The sequence below is a fragment of the Belonocnema kinseyi genome, chromosome 9 (assembly GCF_010883055.1).
Source record: "Belonocnema kinseyi isolate 2016_QV_RU_SX_M_011 chromosome 9, B_treatae_v1, whole genome shotgun sequence".
Classification (NCBI taxonomy): Eukaryota; Metazoa; Arthropoda; class Insecta; order Hymenoptera; family Cynipidae; genus Belonocnema; species Belonocnema kinseyi.
The window spans coordinates 67,453,184-67,475,811 of record NC_046665.1 but is presented as its reverse complement, the minus strand read 5'-3'; the positions used below and the strand labels follow the sequence as shown (position 1 = coordinate 67,475,811).

The window sequence follows — 22,628 nt, the reverse complement described above, 5'->3', positions numbered from 1 at the left end:
ATCTTTTGAAAATTAAAATTCGAAAGTTTTTTCTAAAGCCTCCAGGGGACTTCGTTTTCGCACGAAAAAATTTTATGTGCCCTTATTGCATCCGGACCCACATTTCATTGAAAATTAATGTATTTTATTGAAAAATTGTCTTTTTTTTTTGTTAGAAAATTAATCTTCTGGTTTGAAAACTCATTTTTTCGTAGAAGATTAAAGTATTCTTATAAATCTTGTATCTTATAATTCTTATAAAGTATTCGAATAAAGTAAATTCATAATTTGATTTGGAAATTCATTTCTGTAGTGAAACATACGTTTCTTTAACTGAAATTTTTAATATTCTATTTTGAATTGACTATTCATCTTTTTTAGTTACCAATTCGTCTTTTTGGTAGAAATTTTTATTCTTTTTTAAAAATTCATGTTTTTAGTTGAAAATTTAACTATTGCATTTAAAGATTCATAATTTAATTTTAAAATTCATCAATTTTTTTGAAAATTTAATTACATAAAAAAATATATATTTTTTGTTTGAAAATTAAATTTTTACTGAAAATTTAACAATAACATTTATGGTTAAAAATTGATGTTTCTAGATCTAAATTCAACTATATTTCGTTGAAATTTCATGAATTTTATTGAAAAATTGAATTTTTTTTTTATAAAATTAATGTTCTTGTTTGAAAATTCATTTTTTTTCGTTGAAAATTTAAGTATTACATTTAACTATTTATAATTATATTTGAAAATTGATATTTAGTATTGTTTAATTACTTAATTCGTAATATTGAAATAGCTCCGTATTCTGAAAAGTTATACCTGGAAAAAACTTGAGATACCTGGGAAAACCCCCGAATTTTAAAGTAATTTTCTTCCAGGATTTGAGTAGACACCCTGTTTAAGAAAAGAGGAACAGTGAGTAATTATTATATTTTCAGGGGGATCTTTTGTTTATCGACAACGGACCTTATCTGTCATCTTTGGAACACGTTGTGGAGTATTATCGCAGCATACCAGATGGACTTCCGTGTCCTTTACTTCATCCAATTCAACCTGAACCAAAACCACCTATTCCTGAAATGCCGCCTTCCATTTTTAATGGGGTTGGTATAAACAATGATTTTTTATTTAAATTAAGGTTTGGGCATTGTATATTTTATTTATTTACGAGAGGCTTACCACTCGAGTTTTCAGTGTACACCAAACTTCAAGGTTTCAAAAGATTTTAATAATATTACAAGTATTGAAAAGATTTGACAAATATTTTTACAAAAAATTCAATGGTGTCGCAAAGATTTGACAAAAATTTTAAAGATTTAAAAAATTTCATAAGACGTCAAAGTTTTTGAACTGATTTCACAAAGATTTCACACATATTTCACAAAGATTTAAAAATATTTCGAAGATTTCATAGACATTAGCAAAATTTTCGAAGATTTAAAATATATAAAATATTGCACTGTCTTGAAAGATTTAACACAAGTTTTGTTATGATTTTAAAGGTTTTTCCAAGATTTCAGAATATTTTAAAGATATTACAAATATTTCAAAGATTTTATTTAACAGAGATTTAAACAAATTTAGAAGTTCTTCAAAAATTTCAGAATACTTTAAAATTTTGAAAAGTTGTCACAAAGATTTTAAAGATTTCAGAAGATTTAAAAGTTGTTTAAACAAATTCACAAAGATTTAAAAGTTTTCAGAATTTCGAAGATTGCGTGAGATTTCATATTCACAAATATTTTTTCAAACTATCTAATGATTTCGCAAAGATTTGACCAAAGATTTCAAAGGCTTCAAAGATTTTAAAATATTTTTAAATGTTTCAGAATATTTGAAATATTTTACAGATATTCACAAAAATATCAGAAGTTCTAAGAATATTTAAAAGCCTTCCCATGACTTTAAAGTTTTTGAAAAGATTTCGGAATATTTCAAATATTTCACAGATTTCAGAGGTTTCAAAGATTTAAAAATATTTCAATGATTTCGTAAAGATTTCATAAGATTTTTAAAGATTCTATACAATTTTTAAAGATTTCACGACTATTTTAAACATAACATAAAGTATTTAAAGATTTCATTAGGTTTCGGAAATTTGTTTAAAGATTTCAAAAGATTTCAGAAATATGTTTTCAAATAATTCAGTGATTTCGGAAAAATTTCACAAAGAGTTTTAAAATTTTAAAAGATTTGAGAGATTTCAAAATATTTCAAAGATTGAAAACATTCCACATATTTTACAATGATTTTAAAATAGTTCAAAGATTTAAAAAAATTCCACAGGTTTCAAATATTTGAATGATTTCGCAAAGATTCTATAAAGATTTGATAAATTTCAGAATATTTCAAACATTTAAAAGATGCCACGTAGATATCACAATAATTTAAAACGATTTCAAAGATATAAAATAAGTTTTATGATATTTCAAAGATTTAAAATATTTCAATAATTTCGCCAAGATGTCGTAAGATTTTCAAAGATTTCAGAAGTTTTTGAACGATTTCTAAAATATTTCAAAAGATTTCACAAGACTTCAGATTTTTTGAAAAGATTTCAGAATAATTCAAAGATTTCGGAATATTTCAATAAATTCAGAATATTTCAATAATTTCAGAATATTCCAATGCTGTCATAAGATTTTACAAAAAAAATTTCAAACGCAAAGATTTCGCAAAGGTTTCAAATATTTCAAAGATTTTCAAGATTTTATCAATTTCTCAAAGATTTTACAAATTTTAAAACATTTCACAAAGATTTGAGAATATTTAAAAGATTTCAAAACAACATTTCACAAAGATTTTAAGGATTTCAAAATATTTTAAACATTTTCGCAGAATATTTCAAAGAATTAAAAAGATTTCCGGCAGATTTCGTAATGATTTAAAAATATTTCAAAGATTTAAAATATTTCACCTAATTCGCAAAGATTACATAAGATTTTCAAAGATTTACCAAATATTTGAAAGATTTCACTAGGATTTCAGAAGTTTTTTTTAACGATTTCTCAATTATTTCAAAACATTTCACAAGACCTCAGAATCTTCGAAAAGATTTCAGAATATTTTAAAGGTTTCAGATTATTTCAATGATTTCAGAATATTTAAATATTTCGGAATATTTCAAAGATTTCTAAATGTTTCAAGATTTCAGAATATTTCACAAATATTTTCTCAACAAAATCGAAGATTTCACAAATATTTGAATGATTTCGCAAAGATTCCATAAAGATTTTAAAGATTCTATCAAATTTTTAAAGATTTCGCAAATATTTTAAATATTTCACAAAGACTTATTATAGAAGTTTTTTTTAAAGATTTCAAAGCAATATTTCACTAAGATGTTAAATATTTCAAGGATTTCAAAATGTTAAAAAAATAATAAAAGATTTTAAAGATTTAAAAAGATTTATCGCATATTTTCAAAGATTTTAAATATTTAAATTATTTCTCAAAGATTCCGTAACGATTTTAGAAATTCCATAAGATTTTCAAAGATTTCACAAATATTTTAAACATTTCAAAAAGACTCGAAAGATTTCATTAAGATTTCAGATGTTTTAAAATGGTTTTTTAAATATTTTAAAAGATTTCATAAGACCTCAGAATCTTTAAAAAGATTTCTGAATATTTTAAAGATTTCAGAATATTTCAATGATTTCAGAATATTCAAAGATTTCGGAATTTTTCAAGATATCAGAAGATTTCACAAATAGTTAACAAAGATATCAAGGATTCCAAAATATTAAAAAGATTTCAAATGTTTCAATAATTTCTCCATATTTCCACAAATTTTTCGAAAAGTTTCAAATATTTAAATAATCTCAAAAGATTTCAAAAGGTCAACGATTTCACAAAGGCTTGAACTCCACATTTCAAGAGTAATCAACCCCTTGTTTATTCATGATACTTTTTTTTTATTTTACAGCTCACCCTCAAAAAGAAAAAGGAAGCTATTGTAAAAAAAGGACCTTACGATGCTGTTATGAGTCAGACTTTACCAACTCGTCGTCAACACAATAATTCTTTACGATTGCCTAACTCTGTAAATGAAAATATTTCACAAACTGCAGTTTCCACGATGCCGAGACGATCTTCGTTAGGAACGATTACACCAAAAACTGAAGTCACCGCCAATCATAAAGGTTACTGTTTTTTAATTTTCATTACTTGATGAAACAATATAAAAAGAATGTTTACAATCTTTCTACTTGCGTCATTGATTCCGTATTTTTCCAATAAATATTATTCCTGAGTTAGAAGAATGGATAGAATTTTCTGAACTATTTTTCCAGGATTCATTCCCGTTGAGAAACTCACCCTGGATACGATTTTGGGCGCGGGAGAATTCGGTTCAGTTTACGCAGGCGTCTATAAATCTTCTCCAGGTGTCAATGAACCCGTTGCTATTAAAACTCTCCGTGATTCTTACAACAATGCAACCCGAGAGGAATTTTTGAGAGAAGCACGTCTGATGTTGACTCTTAATCATCACTGCATTGTCAAACTGATTGGTTTCTCCGAAGGCCCACCTTTATTAATGGTAAAAAAAACAACCGTCCTATTACATAACAATAAACATTCAATTTGCAGGGCGACTGATTGGCTGGGAAATGGCTGGGCATTTTTTGACACCGGAAATACGCAAAAAATGACAGTGAATTTATTCTTTTACTACAAATTTTACAAATTTTTAGAAGAAAAATCTAGCCCATCACTTGTAATATTATAAATTTTATATTACATTTAGGGGAAACTGAATCATGAGGGGGGGGGGGGGGGGGCTAGACCGGGAAATGACAGTGCATTTATTTTTTTACTGGTAATTTTACACATTTTTAGAAAAAAAAAAATCGTTCCAAGTATGATTTGAACAGTTTTTTTTTCAATGATTGGTTAAATTGTTATCTTTTTGAATTATGTCTTCAGCTTACAATGCGTAATTCGAAAATCTTTCACTAACAAATTTTCCATTTTGGATTTTAAGGTATACTTTTTTCATTTAAAGAATTTAAAAATTGACCTATACATTAAGGATTAACAAGCGAATAATAATTTATTTTACAAGACGATTAGAAATCAGTACAAAATTTCCAGAATTTAACTTTAAAAATTGAACTGCTTCAATTTTGAATATTGTTTCAGTCTAAAATTTGAAGATATGTAATTTTTCAATTAGGGAAAATAACAATTACCTGTTATTTAGAAATATTTTATTGTGCGTGTAAAATCAGTAATTGTAAATAAAAAATTAAAAAAGGAACAAAAAACTGAACTATGAATGTTATAATTTTAATTTTTCGATTTGTAAAAATTTAACTTACAAGTAAAATTGTGTGATTTTTGATTTATAATCAATATTGAGCACCTCTAATTCCTAGAAAAAAATCTACTAGGTTGAAAAGCTATTTAAAAGGTCTAATAAGATTCAGAATTAATAAAAATTTTTTAATGATTTCATATCATTTAAATTAAGTGTTTATACATACCGACAAAATCCTGATATTCGTATCGAAATTACGGCGCAAATGCCCATGTCCTTATTTAAAATAAAGTGTAGATTTTTGCAGATTTCGAATAAAAAATTTAGAAGCTTTTTAAGAATTATGAAAGACTTCAAAAGAATACAAAAAAATGCCTTAAGATTCCTAGGAAAAATGAAAATAACTTTTTATTTAAAAAAATTAATGTTAACAGACTATTTAAAGAGATTTAAAAAGATTTTCAAAATGATCAAAAGTTAATCTGGTAGATTTTAAGGAAATATTTTACATTTTGCAGGATTAAACAAAAATAGGAAGAATTCGAATCATTTCAAAAGATTTTCAGAAGTTGTGAAGAAATTTCAAGAAAAATTGCTGAAAATGGTTTGCAGTTTAGTTTCTATTACTTCAAATGAACATCTTTTAATATTATTAACCGTAACAAATGTTTGCGAATAACTATATGTGTTCATAAATTAAAATTAATTATTCTTTTTTTATTTGTGCTCCTAATTCATGATTATTTACTTTCTACCCAAAAAATGAAAAATAGCAGTTTTCTATCAAATTCATTCAATAAACGGTATTTTTTTAATGTTTTCAAAATAAATTATTTTTAATCGATAAGTGACGAATTTCCAAGTATTTTTCAAATAATTTAAAATTCTGTAAACAATTTTTCTCCTGTAAATCGTGAAAAGTTATTATCATTCGGGATAAATTATACGACATTGAGGAATGTTAATTTTTTAAAACAATTTTTTGACCTTAATATCATAAAATGAACATTTATACCCTATATTAAATAAAAATTAGTATAAGGGATTAAAAGGTTCTTTAAAAATAGATTGCTCTCATCATTCTTTAATTATGCTATTACTTCCAAAAAAGAAATATTTTTTAATTTGAAGGGGGAAAAAATCTTTGAACTAATGAAAATTGTTTAAATAATTACCAAATGTGTTAAACAAGAACTACAACAGTTGAAATTCATCAACATAGTATAATTGATCCCGAAAGATAAGACCTTTTCACGATTTACAGCTTACAGGGGAGATAAATGTTTTTAATTAAAAATAATTGTTTGAACAAGTTAACATTTTTTAGCTTTGTAGCTTACAATGCGTGATTCAAAATTTGTTTACTTTAAAAATTTTCCTTTTAAAATTGTTACTTCTAAGCTTACTTTAAGTAATAAAAAGTGAATAAAACATTTTGACAGCAAGATTTTAAATCAGTTCAAAATGTAAGAATTTTCATATTTAAAATATTCCATTTTTAACCCATTCAATTTGAAATGTTAATTTAAAAAAAGATTAATCATTGAATATCTAGAAATATTTGAATTTGTATTTAAGATAAGTAAATTGAAACCAAATATATAAAACGAAAGAATCTTTAACTGAATTGTTTGACATAGAAAACCTAGAATCGTTAAAAATTCGAGAAAATGCTTAATTTGTGAGTGATTTTTTAAAATTTTGATGTATAATTTACAATTTAACATTTGTAGAAAAAATCTGAGTAATTTTAAGATATATTTAGGAGTTTTAAAAAGATAAAAAATTATCATGCAAATTTTAGAAATTTTTCTTAAAATCTTCTAGAATCTTTTTTGAACATTTTGTTTAAATCTTTGAAAAACTTTAAATATTCTCTTAAAATAATGTTTCAAAATTAAAAATTATTTTTAATTTTCCTAGGAATCTTCAGAAAATATTTTTCTTTTTTTGAAGCCTTTCACAATTCTTGAAAAGAATCTAATTTTTTTGTTTAAAATCTGCGAAAATCTAAATTTTGTTTTATATTAGGCTATCATTAAAAGTTTCACACTAAGTTTAAATCTTTTCGTAACTTTTACATATCTCTTAAAATTACTCAAATTTCGCCTACAAATAATAAACGTTCAATTGTTATTTATTCATCCAGATTGTAAAGACATTTTCTAAAATTTGAAGGATTTTCTGAAAATTGTAGAAAAAATTCAATTCATTTTGACAGATATTTAGAAGTTCTGAAAAAGTTTCCCAAATAATTTTAAATTTAAAACAAATTTAAAACAACTTGTAGATTTCTGAAGATTTTGAAATATATTTTTTTTTATTGAAAAATGTTAGTACCTTCAATTTTATACGCGTAAATTATTGAGCATTTGAATATAGTATTTTTTAATTAAATAGTTTTAAATTTCAATTTTAAAAGTTCAAAATTTAACAGTTCCACTTGGAGTCCTTTTATTTGCAGCTCAGTTTTTATTACCTTAAGTGGAAATTTTTTTAGCTTTATTGTTCACTTTTTTTATTTCATTGACCGTGAAAAATGTTTCCGAACCGGGAAAAAAACGGGAAATGACCGGGAAATTATTTCGTCGGTTTAAACGGCCACCCTGTTTATGTATAAATAACCAATTGAACAGATGTTAATTTGAAAGGGTTTAAAAAATTTATATAATCTAACTTGAAAGGATTTTTGTACAAAAATCGTTTGAGTTTCGTAATTCTAATTAAAAATATAAAGAGAGGAAATTTTGGTATTTAATTTTTTTTCAAGATTGGAAGAGACATTTTTTTCCGTTTTGTTTTTTTTTTACATTCTTTATTGAGTTTAAGGCGAACATTTAATATTTTTATAGAATTTGACAGAAGGAAATTTATTTAATACTTTTTTTGGTGTGACAGAGGGGCCTTTTATATTCTTTATATTTTTTATCGAATTGGCAAGCAGGGAAGTTTACTTTTTTTATATTTTATGAATTCGAAGAGACCCTTTTTTGTTTTTATCATGTTTATTGTGTTAAAGGGCTTAATTTTTTGTTATTTTTTTCTGATTTGGAAAAGGCCATTTTTTTTAACAGTTATATTGAGTTTAAAGGAAGAATTTTTTATTTTAATTTTTTTATCTGAATTGGAAACGGCCATTTTTTCTTTTTAACATCTTTATTGAGTTTAAAGGAAGAATTCTTTGTTTTTAATTTTTTCTGAATTGGAATTAGGACATTTTTTATTTTGGTGATCTTTATAGAGTTGTAAGGGACGACATTTTTTTTTAATTGTGAAAAGCCATTTTTCTTTTTAGAATTTTTATCTGAATTGGAATAGGGAACTTTATTTAAATTACGTACTAAATTGGAAAAGGGACATGATTTTTAAAAACATTTTTATTAATATGAGTTTGAAGGGAACATTATTTTGAATTTAGAGCATTGGAAATGATGCGTGGATTTATATTTTTAACTAGAAATCTTTTAGCTGTTCAATTTATAAAAGTTAAAAAATTTAAATTTTTAATTTTATGGGCAGATGATTAAAAATTGCTAAAATAAAAAGGGTGAAAAAGTTCAATTTTATTATAATTATTATTTTAAATTTTGAAATCAGGTTCAAGAATTAGTTTCCTTGGGATCAATGCTCGCATATCTGCTTGAATTTCCGGACCGAGTTACTCTTCATGAACTGAAATTGTGGGCGGCACAAATTGCTTGTGGTAAACAATTTATTAATACGTTATTTTTAATTTAAAAATTCATTAGAATCCTGCAAAATTGAATATCAAATTAAATCTTCTAGGTATGCAGTATTTAGAAGAAATGAAACTCGTTCACAGGGACTTGGCGGCTAGGAATATATTATTGGCTTCCAGAAATCAGGCGAAAATCAGCGATTTTGGTTTGTCAAGAACTTTCGGCTCCAGCACGTATTATAAAGCAACCGCTGGAGGAAAATGGCCACTTAAATGGTACTTTTATTAGAACATTCACACACACACACACACACACAGATATAAAAAAAATCATTTTAGTTCTTATTTCTAATTGTATTTTTGTTTACAATTTTTATAATTCATTCAGGTACGCACCCGAATCATATAACTATGGTAAATTTACACATGCGAGTGACGTTTGGAGTTATGGAGTAACTTTATGGGAAATGTTCTCCTATGGAGAAGTTCCTTATGGGGACCGACTTGGTGTTCATGTGAGTTTATACTTTAAAGTTTAAATATAATAAGGAAATAAATTTAATCATAAAAAAAACTATCAGGCCATCCTAAAATTTTCCAGTCCGTTTTGAATTTTCATACTAGCTTTTCCGATTGCATAGTTGACAAGAAAAAAATACATGTTCAAACAGATGAGTTAAGTTTTTAACAAAATAATAAAATATAACACAAATTAGTATTAGTTGAATTCTTAATCAAAGTGTTTAATTTTCAACTTACAGGCATAAATTTTCAAGCAAAAAAGACTAAAATTTTAACAAATAGTTAAATTTACAACAAAAATTAAATTTTGACCAAACATTTGCATTAACAACCAAACCAAATAGTTGAAATTTAAAGCAAAAGAGATGAATTTTCAACAAGGTGGTTGAACTTTTAACCAGACAGTTAAATTTTCCACATAACAGATCAATTTTCAAATAAACTGTCTGGTTTTTCATTTAAAAAAAGATCAAACTTCAGCCAAAAACAATTTAATTTATAACTAAGTTAAACAAAAGAACTCAAAATCAATTGAAATTATTTTGTCGAAAAAAGTTGTAAAAAATGTAATTAAAAATTAAACTTTTCTAGTCAACTGCATTCTCAGCTGATAATAAATTTTTTTAACCAAGTTAGTTTAATTTTTAACCAAAGAAATGAACTTTCAACAACAAAAATCAATGTTTAACAAAGTAATTCCACTTTTAGAAAAGTAGTTGAGTTTTCAATTGAAAAAAAAAACAATTTTCAACAAAATAGTTAAACTTTCGACCGAAGAAGTGAGTTTTCAACTAAAATGATGAATCTTTAACCCGAATATTTCAATTTTCAATTAAAAAAATTAATTTCTAATCAAAACGAAAAAACGAATTTCAACCAGATATATGAATTTTCAAATAAAATTATGAATCTTCAACAGAAAAATGTTTTTTTAAGAAAGTTCTTTAACCATTGACCAAACAATTCAATTTTCAACCAAAAAAGGCCTCTTTTCTATAAAAAAAAGCAAGTGGAATTCAACTCGAAAAAACGAATTTCCAAAAAATTATTGGGATCCTTAACCAAAAAAGAGTAATTTTGAATGAAGCAGCTGCATTTTTTATTTTATATAAAAAAGTCGACTTCAACCAAAAAATTCAAATTTTCATCAAAATAGTTCAACTGCCCGCCAAAAAAGATTAATTTTTAACCAAGCAGTTGAATATATTTTAAAAAATTCAATTTATTCTAAAACAGATGCAATGTTTCAACCAACGAAAATTTCGTTATGATTTTTAACAACCAGATAAACTCTATCAAGGAAAAATGTAATAATTGAAATAACAATAAAAGATTCAAAAGGATAGTTAAATTTTTAAATAAATGGTTCCATTTTCAACAAAATAATTAAATCTTTAACAAAATTGTTGAATTTCCATACCAACAAAAGACAACTTTTTATTTAGAAAAAACTTTCAGCAACTAAAATCAATTTTTAACCAAATTAAAAATGTATGTTCAACCAGAGATGATATTTCAACTAAAATTTTGAATCTTCAACAGAAAAAATGATTTTTGAAGAAAGTGCTTAGACCTTTGACCACTTAATTCAATTCTTTACCAAAAAAGAATTGAATTTGGTATAAAAAATAGTTGGATTCAACTGGAAAAGATGAATTTTCAACAAGATAGTTGTATTCTCAAAGAAAAAATATTAGATTTTAAGCAAGCTGTTGTGTTTTTATAAAAAAATTAAAATAAATTTCAATTATAAGAGATAAAATTGTTTAAACAAAGACGAATTTTCAAAGAAATAGTTGAATTTTCGACCAAGAAAGAGTATAGTTTAATGTTTATCGCCAAAATATGAATTTTAAACCCAAAAAGACGAATTTTCAACCAAAAAGCTTGTAACAAAATTGTTGAATCAAATAATAAAATTTTCAAAAAAAAACTATATTAAACTATTAATATTCAAAGATTAGAATCGTAATCTTGTAAAATTTGGAACATAGAATCTTTTATAAACGGAATAAAACAATTTCTAATTAAAAATCAAAAAGTTCAAATTTGTTTTCCTTGAATGTTTTGTAAAGTGCCTCTTATAAAAATTCTCCGATTTACGGAAAAAAATACAATACAAGTGAAAACTTGTTCCCTAATAATAAACAAATAAATTTTTGACGGTATTTTCTAATTGCACTTTTTTTGATTAGGTTATCGAATTAGTGCAGAAAGGTGAGCGTCTCCAAAAACCGGAAACCTGTCCTACCGATGTTTATAAAATAATGCAGCAGTGTTGGTCTTACGAGCCCGAATTACGACCAACATTTAAAGATCTTCTGGAAATTTTCAGCAGCGATCCTGACTATGCAAACCTGAAAGAACTCGTAGCAGAAGTCGACATAAGTTGATAATTATTGAAGATAAATTTGCATTAAGGACTAAAATAAAAAATCGAAACTAAACCTTTTTTCCCCTTCTTTTTTATCTTTTTAATCGATAAAAAACTGTTTTAAATTTTAGAGCCCTACTTTTAATTTAATTTCAGATTTCAGTAAATAATACTATTAATTTAATCTTTTAGTAAATTTGTTCATTTTCGATTTTGTTTCTCGATTGCAGTTTCTATTTTCGTTAGTGGAATAGATAGTTAAGTCGGATCTTGTGCATTTTTATAAATCGGCTGAAGAGCTTTTATTATTTGTAATCGTTCGAAAATGGAAAATTCTGGCTACAGATGTTAAAAGTGTAATTTTTAATTCATGTCGAAGTTTTGTGACCATAACTAAAAGGCGACTAATTTTATATTGTTTATTAGAAATTGTTTTTAAATATTGTTAAAAACATAGATTGTTTTAAAAAAATAAATTTATATAAACTAGTGCCAATAAAGTAGTGCCATTGTTTTAACGAATATTCCAGAGTTTTTCTTAAAATAACCAGTTATTCAATCCTAGATTGCCATCCTTTCTTTTCAATTTCTATGGCTAGGTTTGTCGATTGCACAATTGACGAGCAAAAAAATACCATATAAGTGAAAACAGGGGCACAACTAAAAAAATCCCGAAGAATGAAATTCCCGAATAATTTAAACAGTAAGAAAATTGTTTTCAAGCAAATCTTTTTATCCAGAGACCTCTTTATTTCAATCATTGTTATTTTAAATTCAAACAATAATTTTATTATACATTAAAGATTAAAAAAAATTATTTGATAAAAAATTTCTGATTATTTCATTTTTATTAAATTTACTAAATTGTTTAATTGTTTAAATTCGATAATATTATAAACTGTTAAGCAATTTTCCTTTTTGGGAATTGTACAATTTCAGGAATTTTATTTTCCGGGATTTTTCAATCATCTCAAAACAGTTGTGTTATATATAATAATAACAAATTTAATACATTTTTAACGAAATAGTTGATTTTTTAAGATAATAGTTGAATTTTCATCCTACAAAGGTGAATTTACAAAAAAATGTAATGGTTGATTTTTCAAGCGAAAAAATGAATATTTAACAAAATAACAGTGCAACGATTTTTATAAGCAAATACTCATATTCAAAATTGTTTTATGAATACATTTTTTTTTCTTGAACTAGAAATTTCTTTCCAGGAACTTCTTGCTATCATTTTGTTCTGTGACAAAAAATGTTAATTATTTATTTTTTAAAAATGTATAAACAAATGCATACTTTCACCATTTTGTCATGAATAAGTTTCATTTCTTGTGATACCAACTCGACATGTTTTGTCAAAGACTCCTTGCTGCCATATTTTTCATAATAATAATAGTTGCTAATTAAATCTACAATTTTTATTTAAAAATTCACATTTTCACCATTGTTTCAAGGATACGTTTCATTTTTTTTTTTGCGGAATCAATTTGAAATGACTTGTCAAAGACTCCTTGCTGCCATATTTTTTAATTGTGGGATAAATGGTTAATTATATAAAACAATTTTTATTAAAAAATGCATATTTTCACAATTTTTTTTATGAATAGGATTCGTTTTCATTTAAAGAATTAATAGGTTCTATCAATATTAAATATGACAAGAAACAGCCTTTGACAAAGACATTTCGAGTTGTTTCAGCAAAAAAGCCTATTCATTAAACAATTGTGAAAGTGTGAATTTGTTTATATAACTAGCAGTTGTCACTTTCAAAAATATGGCAGCAAGGAGTCATTGAAATGTTACGTCGAATTAATTCCGCAAAAAAATTAAGCCTATTCATGAAAAAACGTCAAGTGTGTTTTTTAAATAAAAATTGTTTGCATAAAAAACAAGTATTGCTATTATGAAAAATATGACAAGGATCACAGTCTATTCTTTCTAAAATAGAGGAATGGAAGACTTTTTTTAGGCCATTTAAAAAAATAAAGTTATTGATAACTGAAGAAAGCAAAGTTAATAAAAATGTTATTAGTGTTCGGATAAACAATTATATAAATATATATTTTTTTTAGGAAATTAGAATGAAGTCAGTGAAAAACAAGATATCTTTGAATGGACGTTCACTGCCCTATAAAAGTTTTAAGCTACCTCTTTTTTGTATGACTGAATACATTCTCTTAATTTTGATTAAACCAGAGCTAAAAAAATTTATCTTTAACAGGTTGATTGTTTTCGAAATTTTCCATAAAATAAGCCCAGGGCGAAGCCAATTTGTCAAGTTTTTAAGTAGATATGGCAAAAATAGTGTAAATTTCAATGTTATCTTAAATTTTCAATAACTTCCGAAATACCCAAGAAAATTTTTCAATGTTCTTGGTTAGACAAACTCTATCAATGAAGAATGTAATAATTGAAATGTCAATAGAAAAATTCAAAAATATAGTTGAATTTTTAACTAAATAGTTCAATTTTCCACAAAATAATCAAATCTTTAACCAAATTGTTGAATTTTCATACCAAAAAAGGACAAACTTTCAACAAAATAGTCCATTTTTTATTTTTTTCAAACTTTCAGCAACTAAAATCAATGTTTAACAAAGTAATTCCACTTTTACAAAAGTATTTGAGTGTTTAATATAAAAAAAAAACATTTTTCAACAAAATAGTTCAACTTTTATTTAAAGAAAAATGTCAACAACTAAAATCATTGTGTCAACAAGTAATCCGACTTTTACGCAAGTAGCTGAGTTTTCAATTTAAAAAAACAATTTTCAAAAAAATATATCAACTTTCAACCAGTAGCTGAGTTTTCAATTTAAAAAAAAAAACAATTTTCAACAAAATAGTTTAACTTTTAACCAGGGAGATGAGTTTTCAATTAAAATCATGAATCTTTAACTAGAATATTTCAATTTTCTGTTTAAAAAATTATTTTTTAAACAAATAAAAAATGAATGTTCAACCAGAGATGAATTTTCCACTAAAATGTTGAATCTTCAACAGAAAAAATGATTTTTGAAGAAAGTGCTTAGACCTTTGACAACTTCATTCGATTATCTTAACCAAAAAAGAATTTAATTTGGTACAAAAAATAGTTGAATTCAACTAGAAAAGACGAATTTTCAACAAGATAGTTGTATTCTTTTTTTGTATTTTTAACTACAAGAACTTGAAGTTGTGACAAAAAAGTTGGAAAAATTGGAATATTAGTTTTGGCAACCAAAAGCGACATCGTTACGACATCTTTACGACAACTTTGCGAAATCCTATTTCCAAGTTGTATGATTATATAAACAAGTTTATATAAGATTATATAAACAAGATTATATAAACAAGTTGTATGATTTGACGATATCTTTACGATATCACAAAGACACCGAAATGACATGGACGTAGGATGTCGTAAAGTTAAAAAGGAACCAAATGGGGTCTTTACGGGTACTTTTTAGATGCTCCATTCAGTTCCTTCGGTCAGCCAGGGTCCTTTAAACTCTGTTGGAATATTTTTAATTTTGTAAAGCTCTTGAAAACGCCAAGGTACTTGAAAAAATACCCCAGTGGGCACAAAATTTGGCGACGTCTTTACGACATCGTTACGATATCTTTACTACAACTTTACGACATCCTATGCCCATGTCGTTAAGTTGTCTATGCGATATCGTAAATCAGTTGTGTGATTTGACGATGTTTTTACGATATCACAAAGACACCGAAGCGACATAGACATAGGATGTCGTAAAGTTGTAGTAAAGATGTTGTAACGATGTCGTAAAGACGTCGCCAAATTTTGTGCCCACTGGGGTATTCTTTCAAGTACCTTGGCGTTTTCAAGAGCTTTACAAAATTAAAATTATTCCAACAGAGTTTAAAGGACCCTTGTTGACCGAAGGAACCGAATGGAGTCTCTACAAAGTACCCGTAAAGACCCCATTGGGTCCCCATTTGGTTCCTTTTAAAAAAACTCGAAAACACAGCAAAATAAACTTTTAAATGGTTGAAACTGGGATTTTACGTTAAAATTCCCTATAGAAGGTCACGGAATAATCGCAATAGTTTTTTTTTATAGCGCTAGAAAGTTTAAAATAATAAAAGACGTATAACGCCTGTTGATTGCTACACTTCAAACGCATCGCCTCCAAGTAGCAGTCAACAGGCGTTAGGCGTCTTTATTATTTAAAACTTTTACCGTTACAAAAAAAAAACTACTGCGATTATTCCGTGACCTTCTATAGAGAATTTTAACGTAGAATCAGAATTTCAACAATTCAGAAGTTGATTTGGCTGTTTTTTCGAGTTTTTTTAAAAAGGAACCGAATGGGGACCCGGTGGGCTCAAAATTTGGCGACGTTTTTATGACATCGTCACGACATCTTTACAACAACTTTACGACATCCTATGTTCATGTCATTTCGATGTCTTTTGCGATATCGTAATGATATCGTCAGATCATAGACTTAGTTGCGATATCCTAAAGATGTCGTAACGATGTCGTAAAAACGTCGCCAAACGTTGTGCACACTGGGGAGCCAATAGGGTACTGTGTGGAGGCTCCATTCGGTTCCTTGGGTCCGCCAGGGGATTTAAAATATTTTAAGTTACTCAAAAATATTACAACTATTTTTTAATTCATTTGAATTATTTAATGGAATTTCAAAGGGTTTGCAATATTTTAGGGTTTTTAAAAGATTCCTCGACGTTTTCATTAGCTTTAAACAAATTCAAGGGATTTTAAATGATACCAAACGATTTGAAGTATTTCAGAAAATTTTCAGATTCCAAGGAATTTTAATTTGAAAAAGTTTGCATGCGATTTTAAAGAATTTCCTAGAATTTTGGAATATATGGAAAGATATTACAGGACCTATAAGATTTTAAGATATTTTAATAGATTTATTATCAGATTTTATGTAATTTTATGGGATTATATAATATTTTAATGGATTTTCAAGAATTAATTCATAAGCCATGAGAAATTTCGTAGTGGAAAATTCGACCAGGATTCTTATTAATTTATCCTCAGATATTTTAAGTTATTTTGAATCCTTCAAAAGACACCTTTAATTTACTAAATTCAATGGCTTTAAAACAATTAAAACTCACCTTCAATTATTAGGCATTTTATAAAATTCATTCGAATCCTCTTTAATTTTTTTTAAATTTATTTCAAACCTACTCAGTTCAATCAATTTTTCATATTTTTTAATTGTTTCGAATTCCTATCGTTTTTTCTTATTCAGTTTGATTTTTTATGCATTTCATTGAATTCTTCTCGCTTACCTTAAATTCTTCTAAATTCCCTCAAATTTTACAGAAATAAATGGATTCTTTTTTTAATTTTCCAATTCATTTAAATTTTTTTAAGAGATTAGTCATTTTTTTTTTGTTAAAAATTAGTAAGGTTTCAAAGGTTTGAACAGATTTGAAATTTTTTTTTTAATTCACCTCGAATTTTTATTAATTTACTATGGATTCTTTTTAATTATTTGGAACTTTTTTGAATTAATTTAAATTCTTTTAAGTTTATTTAACTCTAGTGAATTCAATGGAGTTTTTTTAATTTTTAAGGGTTTTTATTTCCTTGATCCTCAACTTTTTTAACCTCGCCTATAATTCTTGGGCATTTCGTCAAATTATTTTGAATTCCTTTGAATTTTTCTAAGCTTATTTCAAAGTTACTGAATTCCATCAAGTTTTTCTAATTTTAAAATTATTTTCAATTCATTTAATTTATTCTCATTCACCTTGCATTTTTATGAATTTTATCGATTTTTTTGTATTTAACTTTTTTTCCCAATTCATTTTTATTCTTTAGAAATCTTATGAATTTATTCTGAAGTTTTTTACCTTTTGAGAGTGAAAAAAGTACCCTGTAAGCATATTCCGCAAAACATTTCGAGTTGATATGGCAAAAAATAAAGCCTACTCATAAAAAAATGGTGTGTGCGCTTGTTTATAATTATATGATTTAATACAATAACGGTTTTTTGTAATTATGAAAAATATGACAGTAAGAAGTCTTCGGCAAATCGTTTCAAGTTAATTGCGCAAATAATGAAGCCTAGTCATGAAAAATGGACTTGTAGCTAATCTTTGCGAATCAGGAAAAATTTGTGTTCAATAGTTTATTTATAAGATTATAAAGGAATTTTCCCTACTCTACCTACTCAAAATTATTTTCAGTTAGTAATTGCATCACTGAAAAGTTATACAAAAAACCCCATTTGGCACAAAATCTGGCGACGTCTTTACGACATCTTTACAACAACTTTACGACATCCTATGTCCATAAAGTTTCGGTGTCTTTACGATATCGTAAAGACACCTTCACGACATGGACATAGGATGTCGTAACGATGTCGTAAAGACGTCACCAAATTTTGTGCCCACTGGGTTATTCTGAAGATATAAGACTGAAGGTCAAATAAATGTTAATTAAATATGTTAAAAATCCCTAGAAAGCTCAAAAATTTCATTCAAAAAAATTAAAACATCTACATATTGCTTTACATTTATTCAAATTCTCAATTATTTTAGAAATTTTTTCCTTTTATAATTTTGTTTTAATGTGTTTTCCTTTCATAATGATTTGTATTCTTCCTACATTTTTTTTTAATCCTGTAGAATAAAAAATATTTTTGACAATTTTTAAATTATCTCTTCAAAATAAAAAGTCATTTTCAATTTTCATAGTAAGTTTAAGAAATGCTTTTTATTCTTTGGAAGCCTTTCATAATTCATAAAAAGCTTCTAAATTTTTTAGTCGAAATCTGCAAACATCTGCATTTTCTTTTAAATAAGGCCGTGGACTATTTGCACCAAAATTTACGTACGAATAACCGGATTTTGTTGGTATAGGTAGACACTTCGTTTAAATTATTTTAAATCATTACAAATTTCTAATTAACTTTGGATTTTTGCAGCCCTTCTAAATATCTCTTCAACCTGCAAGGGGACCTTTAGGTCTGCTTTTTTTTTAAATGATACTCAGTGGGCACAAAGTTTGGCGACGTCTTTATGACATCGTTACGACATCTTTAGAACAACTTTACGACATCCTATGTCCTTAACGAAAGAGGTTTTCTGAGAAAAGTCAAGAAGACGCAATTTTGACTCATTTTCGAGAAAAATGCATTTTAAAAATTGCGAACGGATGCCCATCAAGTCGGTGTAAAAGTATTTCGAAGTGTCGGTAGCTCCCTGGTAGAGCGCTTGTATGGTAGCCGCAAGGTTGCCCGTTAGATTATCTCGCTATCCTTACTTTTTAAATTTCTTTTTTCATTGATCAAAATGCTTTTTTGTTCCATGTTTGAAAAATATTTAATATAATTATGCCATTTGATGATTATTTATTCGTTATTTTGAATAGAAACTCTATCGTATTATTATTATAACTTGTTTGGACAATTATGTATTTTATTAAAATTCTTTATATTTCAATACTTTCTGGTATTTATATTTTTAAATTAAAGTAGGATCAAAAAGTTTCAAATGAAAATTTCAATAATAAAAACGAAATACCAGTGGATGATGCAGTGATTCATTTCACAATTATTTACTAACAAGAATCAGAAGTGCCTTGAAAGTGTATTTTATCGTATTAAAGATAATTGTCTATTATTCATGTGTTTTTTGTTTGTTTGCGGAAAACAATTTAATTTAGTATTTATTGTTGAAATTTTTTGTTGTAACACTTTTTTCCTTCTTTAATCTAAAAACGTAAATACTAGAAACTATTGAAGAATGAAGAATTTTAACAAAATACACAGTTGTCCAAACAAGCGATAATAAAAATACGATAGAGTTTTTTATTGAAAATAAGGAATAAATAATCGTCAAATGGCATGATTATATTAAAATGGGTCATAATTGCGTCTTCTTGATTTTTCTCAAGAAACCTCTGGTATGTAACTTTCATTGGCGAGAGTATAAATTTAAACAAACAAAGCAGACCTAAAGGTCCCCTTGTTAGTCGATTTTTTTTCTAGGAATTATAGATGTTCAATATTTATTATCCATAAAAATTCGAAAATTCGACTTGTAAATTAAATTTTTGCGAATAGAACTATTAAAACTGTAACGTTCAATGTTTAGTTTTTTGGTATGTTTTGAATATTTGATTTATAATTGCCGATTTTACATGAACAAGCAAATATGTCCAAATAATCAGCAAGTGTTATTTTTCTCAATTATAAAATTTCAAGTTTTAGGATAAAACAATATTTTAAATTTGATAAAAGCCTCTAATTAATAAAACTATAATTTTTTGAAATTGTTTTACAATTAAAAATAGTTGATACACTTTCAATCGGGGTTTTAAATTTGTTTAACTACACTGAGAATTTCAAAATTCCAATTGAAACAATGCAATTTTTAACGTTAAAATCTGGAAATTCTTAAATTTTGAACTGGATCCGAATCGTCTTGTCAAATCAATTATTATTCACTTATTAATCCTTAACTTATAGGTCAATTTCAATAATCATTTTTAATTATATTCACTTTTGATCAACTTAAAAAGGTTTTTATCAAAAATCGTCGATTAAAAACACTGCTAATTTTAAATTTTTAAAGTCTAAAACAGGGGTCTCTACAATCCACAGGTGCGGCGTGACCCAGGATCGCTCGGCCTTTTTTTAAGATCTGCCAGTTTTTTTTTTTTACGGGAAACTGAGAGGAAATTTATGACCCTCTTTGAAAAAAAAATCCCAGTTGGAAGGGCTCAGAGAAGTGAGAACCCTATTTTTCTGGTAGTACAGAGCTTGAAAAACAAAGTATTTTATTTAAAGTATTTGAACTAAGCAATTACCGATAATTATTTACAAAGAAATGTTTTTGACATTAATAATTCTAAATAATTTAAAAAAATACTAATACTGTTAATAAAAATATGTAGTCAAAAATAAATTCAAGGCTTTCAAAATTTAAGAGTTTTCTTCAAACCGACAATCTGTAAATAAAATGATTTCAGAATAAAAGTTCGAGAAAAGAAAAAATTAAAAACTTTGAAAATTTATGACTTAAAATTCAAAGAAATTGCATTAGCGCTTTTATATAAAAATAATTTTTAATTTGATACTACTTTAAAGTATATTGAATGTTTCAAAGTCAAAGCTGCTTAATTTGTAGAATTTGACATTTTTATTAGATTAAAAAAAATTTAATTGATGCCACAAATTTGTCAAAGATAAAAAATTAAGTTTTCGTCATTTTTATTTCTCAAAATGTAAATTTTTTAAATTATAAAGCTTTGAAATTGAATTATTCGAAAAAAATGTTTAAACAAAAAGTAATTTTTAAGTTTTAATAGAAAAGTTTTGAAAAACGCTATTGCAACTGAAGGGTAAAAATTCTATGCATTGGTATTAACAGATAGTGAAAATGGAAATTTATTTTTTTTGTGTCTGATTTTGTAAATAAAACAATGCACGTGAAGCAATCACTAGTAAAGTTACATTTTAAAAACAAATGGAAATTTAGAGATACAGACTCTTAAGCACTCGGTTTCTCAAAAATATCAAATTAGATACAAAATAAATAATATCTGAAATTCATTTAACAATTTTTTAATATTGAAAAATTTGTTATTATGGATTTGAAAATTGATTATGTTTTTAATATTAGGTAATAGAAACTAAAGGACGCGTGAATTCCTTTCCACCTGTCCGACCTATTGGCCTGGGATCGCTAGTAGATATAGGATCTACCTTTGGAGACCCCTGCTTTAAAACAGTAATTTTAAAATTCTATAAATGAAAAATGTTCGCTTAGAAATTAAAATCCAAAATGTAGAATTTGTAAGTGAAAGATTTTCGAATTACGAACTGTAAACTGAATATCAGAATTGAAAAGGATAACAAATTTGTAAAATTCCCGATAAAAAAAATTCACTGTCATTTCCCGGTCCAGCGGCCACCCTGATATACAAAAAAATCCTAAGCCTCCCTTAAAGATTTGTCACACTTTCAAAATTTCCATCACTCGTATTTTTCTATTGTAGAGTTTACACACAAAAAAAAGACAATAACAGTCATCACAGTACTTATTTGTCGTCAAAAAAGGTTAATAGGTGACATTTTTTTCTAAAACAGGTGACAAATGGGTGATACACAAATGTTAAATAAGACAAACAAGTTGTAATTTGTTGTAAACCGAGAGATGTCCAGAAGTTTTTTTTCTTTAAATATAACGGCCACCCTGAAATGGAGCATTTACACTTTCACTGAGAACTAATTTTCAATTTAAAAAAAAAATAAAAACTATTTTTTTACAAAACCATTTAATCGTTTACAACATAGTTAAATCTGTGACCAAATTGTTGATTTTCAAACAAAAAAGATGAATAGTCTGCATTTTTAAAACATAAAACTTCCATTTTTAACCAAAAACTTAAGCATATGAATTTCTACTGAGAAAAATTAATTTTCAATTAAAACAACGATAAAAACGACTTTTCTACAAAAAAAGGTGACTTTTATACCAAATTTTGTAATTTTCAACCAAAATAGTTTCATCCTCAACCAAAATAGATCAATCTTCAACTAAGAAGTTGCATTTTTAACCAAAAAAGAAATTAAATTTCTACCAAAATGTGAATTTTCTACCAAGAAAAAATTTTCAGTCAAGAATGAAAAATAATTTTAAGGAAATTGTTGGATTTTCAACAAAAAAAGATTAATGCTTATCAAAAAAAGTTATAGTTGATATTTCCAAAACAAAACTTTAATAAAAAATAAAAAACTTATATTTTACCAAACTGTATATATTTTCAACATGACTAGATTTTGACAAAAAACAAG

At 26.0% G+C, this 22,628-nt stretch overlaps 1 protein-coding gene across 2 annotated transcripts in view; it reads left to right on the top strand.

Moving 5' to 3' along the window:
• LOC117179423 (tyrosine-protein kinase Shark) overlaps window positions 1–11,899 on the top strand; it is a 24,808-nt gene extending 12,909 nt beyond the window's left edge. For both annotated transcript variants that reach the window (XM_033371195.1, XM_033371194.1), the window contains exons 8-14: window positions 927–1,091; window positions 3,917–4,133; window positions 4,284–4,531; window positions 8,849–8,954; window positions 9,038–9,206; window positions 9,319–9,445; window positions 11,648–11,899. In XM_033371195.1, coding sequence (XP_033227086.1) covers window positions 927–1,091; window positions 3,917–4,133; window positions 4,284–4,531; window positions 8,849–8,954; window positions 9,038–9,206; window positions 9,319–9,445; window positions 11,648–11,845 — 1,230 coding nt within the window. In that variant the 3' untranslated portion in view covers window positions 11,846–11,899. The remainder of the gene's footprint in view (window positions 1–926; window positions 1,092–3,916; window positions 4,134–4,283; window positions 4,532–8,848; window positions 8,955–9,037; window positions 9,207–9,318; window positions 9,446–11,647) is intronic.
• The last annotated feature ends 10,729 nt before the right edge of the window (window positions 11,900–22,628 follow it).